We start from the raw sequence: 10,663 nt of genomic DNA, 5'->3' as shown, positions 1-10,663 counted from the left end.
CCTAGTGTATGTATTCTAGTTATTTCCTGAATGAATCATCTGTATTGTGTTTTAAAGAAGTTTATCCCAAGAAATTGAATACATTGTAATAGATTTTATTCCTTCATAGATAAGGTTAAATCTGTAAAATATGAAAATGTATGATTTGTAAAAACAAAAAATCCTATTATACATGTATTATACACACATTTGATGGTTATCAAAAACCAGTCTGAAAACATATTGCCATTCTGTTACAATTCAAAACAAAGTCAGAGCATAATAGTGAGAGTAATTTTATTCAGGGTTAAAACTGTTGCTGCATGCGTAAGACTGAATAATGAAATACATGATTCTGTCCCATGTCATGCTCCATACAGGTTGGTGGAAACAGAACAAATCTATAGTGATATGATGTTAAAGATACAGTATGAGGTAGGATGCATTCATAAAGAGCGATCAAATGGACTGTCGATCTTACACAAAAGGATTTGTTGTACGATCTGAAATTGCAATTTATGAATTGTAGATTTGAATTGTTGTCTGAGATGACTGTAGTATAAGATAAACAATTATTGTTCATATTTGTTTTGAATTATTAGTGTCCATTGTGTAAATCAACCTCAATAAAGATATCCGCAAGGATATGTTTGTCAAAGCAAAATGAGTAGGTTTTATTTGCATTTGAATACAGACAGTGTAATGAGTCATTTAGCAGACACTTATCCAGAGCAACTTACAGTCAGTGCATTCAAGTAAAGTAGGTAAGACAACCACATATCACAGTCATTGCAATTAAAGCAGCTTTCTGCAAAACCAGTGCTAGTAAAACTGATTCATTATTTGAATTATTGATTCAATTCATTAATTGATTACATGTCAATGTAATCTGGAAACTGTAATTTACTGGGATTCTATGGCTGTTTACAGGCAGCCCAATTCTGATCTTTGTTCCCCATTATTGGTCTTTTGACCAATCACGTCAGGTATTTTTCAGAGCTGATCTGATTGGTCAAAAGACCAATTGGTGAAAAAAATATCAGAATTGGGCTGCCTGTGTAAATGCAGCCTTAGCAATTCTATAGGAGACGGTAGGTTGTTTTTTTCCTCGACAACACAGACTGCAGAGCTCCTTCACATCTATCTTACAGTGCAACCCCACCTACACAAGGATAGGAATGATTGTGCTTTACCCATTAGCATAGTGTGGCGGCAAATAGTCTAGCGGTTAAGATCGTTGGGCCAGGTTGCTGATTCAAATTCCAGAGCCAGCAAGGTGGACAAATCTGCCATTCTGCCCTTGAGCAAGGCAGTTAACCCCCAACAACAACTGCTCCTGTGGACATTGATTAAGGCAGCCCCCCGCACCTCTCTGATTCAGAGGGGCTGGGTTAAATGCGTAAGACACATTTTGGCTGAATGCATTCAGTTGTGCAACTGACTAGGTATCCCCTTTCCACTTAATATGCAACAGGCAGTTCGCAAGTGGGATATTTTGTCCTCCCAAAGTTTACATTTTTTGGTTAAAAAAAAGTTTTTTGGTTAAAATCACCAAGAATTCATCTAAAAATTAGTTTGATTTAGGAAATCTCATTTTGGGCTTAGTTGTGGTCCATTTGCAGTGTACAAATTATTATAATTGTGTTCCAACCCCTCCAACCATCCACTCTGACACTCTAGTTACCTACCTCTGCTATATGTGTGGTAATTTAATTATTGATGACATATCACAATGTTTAATTGTTTGGTGTCTACTCATTGTTTTACGTACAACATTTGTCAACAAAGTTATCGATGAAAGAAATGTGAAGGATCCTAAAAGTGCATCCCTGTGCAGTATCTGAGGTAATAGTGGATAAATCAGTGTATACTTCCAGTGAGGTTTGATTGTCACAGTATCATGTTGAGTTTCCGGTTTGGCAGAGAAATCCAGGGCTCCCCCTGCAGGAGGAAATAAAAAGAGGAGAGAAACTTAAGCGTCTCAAAGCTAAAACCAAAAACAAATCTGAGTGACTTTGCACGTGCCAATAATCTAAAAATACAGAACAAGGACGTTTCTTACTCAAAGGGAAGATTTGACAAAGCAAATGTAATCCCAAGGCACAAGTCACTACTCGCCCCATATGAATATCTCTCTAGGGAGAGATTTCTCTCTCCCAGATGACGGTAATACATATCCCCTCATTTTGTCATCTTTTGTCCTGGCCTGTTTTGAACAGCCTTTCTCCCCTGACTCCCTGGGGTCAACACTGAGAGTGTACAACAGGTCTACACTTTAGGCTACCAACAAAGGCCAGACTCGGATGCTAGCCTAAGGTGGCTGTCTCAGGTGTTGCCTGTTCCCAAGGCGCAAAGTGCTGGGTAACGTAAGGCATACCTGGGGGAAGACATTAGATCCTGGCCCTCAGTGTGGTGATGCAGGCCCTAGGGCTCCGGGTGCTTCTACGGTTCAGCAGGTGCAAGCGACTCTCGGCCGTCAGGCAGTAGGTGGTCCCGGGGCTTAGATCTGAGATCAGGAGCTGTTTGACACAGCCCTCCATTTCAAAGGTTTCCTTCACAAGGATTAGTCAGAGAATAGGCTTAGACAGAAGACTTCTGAATCACTTGGCAGCACTCATTAAGTAAAAAGCTTGAAGGATTCTGTGAACCTCAACTATTTCAGTAGTTTATAACTATTCTGTGACCATTTTGTCTCAAGTCTTAAGCTCCCTTTATACCTGATGTTAATATGCAACCTTTGTCCTGATCATGTCCACATTCTGATCGTGCCCACATTTTTAGACAGGTATAGACGATTAAAAGACATTGTGATCAGATCTTTCTGACCACCTCTGGAGGAAGTTATTTGTATCTGGATATCTTTAGAGTGTAAATAGATCTGGATGGTCAAACTATTTAAATCATCATTATAGCGCCCTGTAAAATAATTGACAGGTGGCACCACTGACTTGTGAATTCATATTACTTTTGGAATAATATCTGTGAAATAATTTGCATACACAGAGGGACAATGACATCTGGTTACAATGCAGACAGTGGACAGATAAGAGACACCTTTAAATTACCAAGTGTAGACGCAACAAACCTTGATAAGAAAGTGATTGGATCATCTCAATCAGATCCCCAAAAACACGTTAGCGCAAGGTATAAACTGGGCGTTTGAGTTAAAGTTGGAAAATTCCATTGTTAATTAAGGACAATTTACTAATTATAAATAATATAAGCTAGTTACCTCATCAACATCACTCTGCATGAGGTGTATAGTAAATGACATTCTTTGCAGCCTCCTCACACTGATCCAGCTGCCATTAGGTCTCCTGTGGGGAGAGCGTGGAGGCTTGAGCCGGACCACAATGCCTTTCTCCGTCACATGAAGTTTCATAGTCGGTGGGCTGACAGAGGCTGCAAGATACAGAGGCCAAACCACGCTGTCTAGTAACGACAGCTCTGAAATTGTAAATCCTTGTTTGCATAAAACATTTCTGATTGCCCATTTACCATTGATAGTAATGAGAAGCACTTACTCTCCCACTTGGGGTTGAATCTGGCGGATAGGACCCATGGTGATTGGGTCCCTGAGTTGGCTGCATGGACCCTGGCGTAGTACCATTCTCTGGGGTCGGATGTCTCCTTGCTCAGGTCACAGAGCAGCCGGCTGATGCCATGGCACTCCTTTGCATTGGTCCACTGCTTCTCCCCATATCTGAGGTGGGGAGAAATTAAAGGAATGATCTGAGCCTGTATTCATAAAGTGTCTCAGAGTAGCAACCCCCCCGGTCCATATAATCTTATTAGTTATGATCTATAAAACAAAACGTATCCTAGATCAGCACCCCTACTCTGACACGCTTTACGAATACAGGCCCAGAAATATAAACAAAGTAGGATAGGTGCATGTCTCTTCTTGATACATGTACATTTTTTCACCTGTGTTTAACTTGTTGTAAAATGTACAGTTTTTATAAGAAAATATACTGAAAAGTATTTCTAATTTGTTTGAACAGAAAATTAAACAACTCCTGAATTGCAATCACCACATGCCTAGCTCATTGTCCTACATGATTTTGAGCTATAGGATGATATAGTAAACATATGTGTTCATATAGTAGCCTGTGTCAGATTCACAAAGCTTTGACTCAAACAGTTTTGATACTCACACTTTCCACTGGACAAAGTATTGTTGGTCGTTGGTGGAGTTGGCATGTTGCTTCCAATGCAAGACATTTCTGTAGTCTAGGGAGTGGAATTTCACCTCCTGTGGGGCGAAGACATCTAGAGGATATTCTTTGCCTGAAATAGAGACCAGTATCATAAAGCAAGACATTTTCTCCTGACTGGAAGAGAGATACACATTGCAGGCATTCGATATTATAACCATGCACATGCATCATGTTGAATATTAAGACGGGACTTACTCTCTGAGCAGCGACTGAGGGAGCTGTAGCACAGCAGTAGAGTGGGGATCAGGAGGGGTGCCATGTTAGCTGTAGCGCGGTATTATGACATAGATCTGGTTCAGCTCTGTGCCCTTTTTAACCAACCATAGTTCCCTTTTTTAAACTTGTTTGTGACATTTTCCATGTAATATAGATGATATGAAGGTATTATGACAGAGATCTGGCTCAACTCAGTGCCATTTTTAACTATACCTCTCATGGAAGTTAAAAGAGGGAACAAAGGTTTGTGACGACACGGCACATATGGTAATATAGATAAACAAGCAGAAAATTGTAAAGGCAACAAACGTACATTTACTTTGTAGATAATATTTTGGTTTAACACTTGTGAAGATGGATAGAGAAAAAAAACTTTGTGCCAATATCAAATGTGCAATATTAACATCTGTACCTGCTACTGGACTATAAATATATATATACACACACACACACACACACACACACAACTGCACTGGCAGATAATAAATTAATTGAATTATGCAAATGGTGGCATAAAGGTATATGTGAAGTTAGTTATGATATTTATTAGGACCAATGTGTGTGGGCAAATCACACCTTTGCACGAAAACAAGATAATATTATGCTGCCATGAATACTAACATGTGCTAGTGTAGTGGTGTAAAGCAGTGTCATGGGTTCAGGTGTGTGGGTGGATGTTGGCTTGAGGTGTGTGTGGGGTATTGTATGAATAGGCATCTGGAACAGGGTCTGGAACAGATAAAAAGCTGACCTTTACCATACTTCCTCAATTCAAACTTACTTCAACTTTGTAGTAATGGCCATTTATGGCAATTTGTTCATACCCGTGACAAAGCATAAATGAATAAACCCCAATGACCGTAAAAGTCAAATTAGGCTTTGCAGTTGATCAAAACGTACTACCTATTGCATTTAGAAAGTGCATTATCGTAAGCAATACAAATGATCCTACGTAGAATATCGTATGATTCACTTTATATAAATAAAAGTACAGTATATTCTATGCCATTTTGTTCTATACTAAACAAAAATATAAACGCAACATGCAACAATTTCAAAGATTTTACTGAGTTACAGTTCATATGAGGAAATCAGTCAATTGAAATAAATTCATTAGGCCCTAATCTATGGATTTCACATGACTGGTAATACAGATATGGATCTGTTGGTCACAGATTGCTTAAAAAGAAAGGTAAGGGGGTGGATCAGAAAACCAGTCAGTATCTGGTGTGACCACCATTTGCCTCATGCAGCGCAACACTTTGAGTTGATCAGGCTGTTGATAGTGGCCTGTCGAATGTTGTCCCACTCCTCTTCAATGGCTATACAAAGTTGCTGGATTTTTGCAGGGAACTGGAACACGCTGTCGTACACGTCGATCCAGAGCATTCCAAACAGGCTCAATGGGTGACATGTCTAGTGAGTATGCAGGCCATGGAAGAACTAGGACATTTTCAGCTTCCAGGAATTGTATACAGATCCTTGTGACATGGGGCTGTGTATTATCATGTTGAAACATGAGGTGATGGTGGTGGATGAATGGCACGACAACGTGCCTCAGGATCTCATCACGGTATTTCTGTGCATTCAAACTGCCATCGATAAAATGCAATTGTGTTTGTTGTCCGTAGCGTATAACTGCCCATACCATAACCCCACCGACCACCATGTTGACATCAGAAAACTGCTCGCCCACACAAAGCCATACATGTTGTCTGCAATCTGCCCGGTACAGTTGAAACCGGGATTCATCCGTGAAGAGTGCACTTCTCCAGAGTGCCTGAGGCCATCGAAGGTGAGCATTTGCCCACTGAAGTCGGTTACGACGCCAAACTGAAGTCAGGTCAAGACCCTGGTGAGGACAACGAGCATGCAGATGAGCTTCCCTGAGACGGTTTCGGACAGTTTGTGTAAAAATTATTTGGTTGTGCAAACCCAGCTTCATCAGCTGTCCGGGAGGTTGGTCTCAGACGATCCCGCAGGTGAAGAAGTCGGATGCGGAGGTCCTGGGCTGGCGTGGTTACACATGGTCTGAGGTTGGACATAGTGCCAAATTCTCTAAAACGACGGCGGCTTATGGTAGAGAAATGGACATTCAATTCTATAGCAAGAGCTTGGTGGACATTCCTGCAGTCAGCATGCCAATTGCATGCCCCCTCAAACTTGAGACAGTGGCATTGTGTTGTGTGACAAAACTACACATTTTAGAGTGACCTTTTATTGTGTCCAGTACAAGGTGCACCTGTGTAATGATCATGATATTTAATCAGCTTCTTGATAAGCCACACCTGTCAGATGGATGGATTATGTTGGCAAAGGAGAAATGCTCACTAACAGGGATGTAAACACATGTGCACAACATATGGAACATTTCTGGGATATTTTATTTTAGCTCAAGAAACCAACACTTTACATATTACGTTTATATTTTGTTCAGTATATTTTATGAATATCCTTGTGTGAAAACAACAGTAATTTAGAAGTTCTCAAGAAGAAGCAAATCATGTGCAGGCATACAAGAGTTAAGAAGAGTGTTTTTGTTAAAGTATCCTGACAACCTTTGACGTGGTTGCCTTGGAGCCATTTTGGGGCATCCCCAGCTGTTCTATCCCATCACTGTTTCACGGCGGCCCTCCTTTCTCCTCCTATTGATTTACACCTGCTCCCCGTGAGAGCCAGGCTTTTGTAATGGCCCTGAGGCTCCCACTTCACATACATTCTCAGAGCTAGAACAATGGGAATATCTGATTTACTTTTCACTGGTAGTAATTAAAAGCAGAGGAATTGTCTCCTCTTACTGGAAACTAGTCTAGGGGCCTCTTCCTGATGCACAGTCTGCCCATGCCATTTAGAGGAACGAGCGGGTAGTGATTACTTAAAATGTCAACCGAAGGCAAACAGACATCCGGCGTTTCTTCCTTATTTAGTAGTAGTAACTTTGTGAGGTAGCATTTCAATAACAGCAGTTGAGCTCTTTCCTGTTTCCTGCTCCACTATTCATTCAATACTATTTGTTTGGCTTTGCTGAAATATCTACTTCCCTTCCTCTATGGTAGAATTTCATTGACATTAAATAGAATTTCATTGACATGAAAATGTCCTTCAGACATCCCTGCAAGCATAAATGTTTACTCTTTCAAATCTGTATTTAATATCATAGTAATTATATATACATACACACACACACACACACACACACACACACACACAGTATATACAGTGGGGAGAACAAGTATTTGATACACTGCCGATTTCGCAGGTTTTCCTACTTACAAAGCATGTAGAGGTCTGTCATTTTTTTATCATAGGTACACTTCAACTGTGAGAGACAGAATCTAAAACTAAAATCCAGAAAATCACATTGTATGATTTTTAAGTAATTAATTTGCATTTTATTGCATGACATAAGTATTTGATCACCTACCAACCAGTAAGAATTCCAGCTCTCACAGACCTGTTAGTTTTTCTTTAAGAAGCCCTCCTGTTCTCCACTCATTACCTGTATTAACTGCACCTGTTTGAACTGGTTACCTGTATCAAAGACACCTGTCCACACACTCAATCAAACAGACTCCAACCTCTCCACAATGGCCAAGACCAGAGAGCTGTGTAAGGACATCAGGGATATAATTGTAGACCTGCACAAGGCTGGGATGGGCTACAGGACAATAGGCAAGCAGCTTGGTGAGAAGGCAACAACTGTTGGCACAATTATTAGAAAATGGAAGAAGTTCAAGATGACGGTCAATCACCCTAGGTCTGGGGCTCCATGAGAGATCTCACCTCGTGGGGCATCAATGATCATGAGGAAGGTGAGGGATCAGCCCAGAACTACACGGCAGGACCTGGCCAATGACCTGAAGAGAGCTGGGACCACAGTCTCAAAGAAAACCATTAGTAACACACTACGCCGTCATGGATTAAAATCGCAAGGTCCCCCTGCTCAAGCCAGCGCATGTCCAGGCCTGCCTGAAGTTTGCCAATGAGCATCTGGATGATCCAGAGGAGGAATGGGAGAAGGTCATGTGGTCTGATGAGACAAAAACAGAGCTTTTTGGTCTAAACTCCACTCGCCGTGTTTGGAGGAAGAAGAAGGATGAGTACAACCCCAAGAACACCATCCCAACCGTGAAGCATGGAGGTGGAAACATCATCCTTTGGGGATGCTTTTCTGCAAAGGGGACAGAACGACTGCACCGTATTCAGGGGAGGATGGATGGGGCCATGTATCGCGAGATCTTGGCCAACAACCTCCTTCCCTCAGTAAGAGCATTGAAGATGGGTCGTGGCTGGGTCTTCCAGCATGACAACGACCCGAAACACACAGCCAGGGCAACTAAGGAGTGGCTCCGTAAGAAGCATCTCAAGGTCCTAGAGTGGCCTAGCCAGTCTCCAGACCTGAACCCAATAGAAAATCTTTGGAGGGAGCTGAAAGTCCGTATTGCCCAGCGACAGCCCCGAAACCTGAAGGATCTGGAGAAGGTCTGTATGGAGGAGTGGGCCAAAATCCCTGCTGCAGTGTGTGCAAACCTGGTCAAGAACTACAGGAAACATATGATCTCTGTAATTGCAAACAAAGGTTTCTGTACCAAATATTAAGTTCTGCTTTTCTGATGTATCAAATACTTATGTCATGCAATAAAATGCAATTTAATTACTTAATCATACACTACAGTTGAAGTGTACCTATGATAAAAATGACAGACCTCTACATGCTTTGTAAGTAGGAAAACCTGCGAAATCAGCAATGTATCAAATACTTGTTCTCCCCACTGTATATAGTATACAGTGCATTCAGAAACTATTCAGACCCCTTCAATTTTCTCCACATTGTTACGGTACAGCCTTTCTAAAATGGATTCAATTATTTTTCCCCCTCATCAATCTACACACAATACCCTATAATGATTGTGTTGAGGCACAGATCTGGGGAAGGGTACAAAAAAAATCTGTAGCATTGAAGATCCCCAAGAACACAATGGCCTCCATCATTCTTAAATGGAAGAAGTTTGGAACCACCAAAGACACTTCCTAGAGCTGACCGCCCGGCCAAACTGAGTAATTGGGGACGAAGGGCCTTGGTCAGGGAGGTGACCAAGAACCCGATGGTCACTCTGACAGAGCTTCAAAGTTCCTCTGTGGAGACAGGAGAACCTTCCAAAAGGACAACCATCTCTGCAGCACTCCCCCAATCAGGCCTTTATGGTAGAGTGGCCAGACGGAAGCCTCTCCTCAGTAAAAGGCACATGACAGCCCGCTTGGAGTTTGCCAAAAGGCACCTAAAGTACTATCAGTCCATGAGAAACAAGACTCTCTGGTCTGATGAAACCCAGATTGAACTCTTTGGCCTGAATGCCAAGCGTCACGTCTGGAGGAAACCTGGCACCATCCCTACGGTGAAGCATGGTGGTGGCAGCATCATGCTGTGGGGATGTTTTTCAGCGGCAGGGACTGGGAGACTAGTCAGGATCGAAGGAAAGATGAAGGGAGCAAATTAAAGAGAGATCCTTGATGAAAACCTGCTCCAGAGCACTCAGGACCTCAGACTGGGGAGAAGGTTCACCTTCCAACAGGACAACGACCCTAAGCACACAGCCAAGACAACGCAGGAATGGATTAGGGACAAGTCTTTGAATGCCAGAGCCCAAACTTGAACCCTATCGAACATCTCTGTTGAGACCTGAAAATAGCTGTGCAGCGATGCTCCCCATCCAACCTGACAGAGCTTGGGAGGATCTGCAGAGAAGGGAGAAACTCCCCAAATACAGGTGTTCCAAGCTTGTAGCGTCATACCCAAGAAGTCTCGAGGCTTAATCGCTGCAAAAGGTGCTTCAACAAAGAACTGAGTACTTATGCAAATGAATTACTTCATTTTTTATTTTTTTTATCAAATTGCAAAAATGTCTAAAAACTTGTTTTTCCTTTGTCATTATGGGGTATTGTGTGTAAATTGATGGGGGGAACTATTTAATTTTAGAGAAAGGCTGTAATGTAACAAAATGTGTGAAAAATCAAGGGGTCTGAATACTTTCCGAATGCACTTAACAGTATAACTTTATGGCGTCCCCTTGCCCCGACCTCGGGCGCAAACCAGGGACCCTCTGCACACATCAAAAACAGTCACCCACGAAGCATCGTTACCCATCGCTCCACAAAAGCCGCGGCCCTTGCAGAGCAAGGGGAACCACTACTTCAAGTCTCAGAGCAAGCGACGTCACCGACTGAAACGCTGTTAGCGCGCACCACCG

At 42.0% G+C, this 10,663-nt stretch overlaps 1 protein-coding gene across 2 annotated transcripts; it reads right to left on the bottom strand.

Moving 5' to 3' along the window:
- Positions 1 to 626: 626 nt before the first annotated feature.
- Positions 627 to 7,664, bottom strand: il22ra2 (interleukin 22 receptor, alpha 2). 2 transcript variants are annotated; one of them, XM_055890057.1, is made up of 6 exons: positions 4,395 to 7,664; positions 4,137 to 4,269; positions 3,504 to 3,682; positions 3,212 to 3,381; positions 2,357 to 2,531; positions 627 to 1,920 (listed from the first exon to the last, which is right to left on the bottom strand). In XM_055890057.1, the coding sequence occupies exons 1-5, from the start codon at positions 4,456 to 4,458 to the stop codon at positions 2,370 to 2,372; spliced, it is 708 nt and encodes a 235-aa protein (XP_055746032.1). In that variant the 5' UTR covers positions 4,459 to 7,664; the 3' UTR covers positions 627 to 1,920; positions 2,357 to 2,369. The 2 variants fall into 2 exon arrangements, with proteins under 2 accessions (XP_055746032.1, XP_055746031.1); XM_055890056.1 differs by having other exon boundaries at positions 4,137 to 7,663.
- Positions 7,665 to 10,663: the final 2,999 nt, after the last annotated feature.

Source organism: Salvelinus fontinalis, chromosome 30, assembly GCF_029448725.1.
Source record: "Salvelinus fontinalis isolate EN_2023a chromosome 30, ASM2944872v1, whole genome shotgun sequence".
NCBI classification, from domain to species: domain Eukaryota; kingdom Metazoa; phylum Chordata; class Actinopteri; order Salmoniformes; family Salmonidae; genus Salvelinus; species Salvelinus fontinalis.
This window is presented reverse-complemented; position numbering and strand designations above follow the sequence as displayed.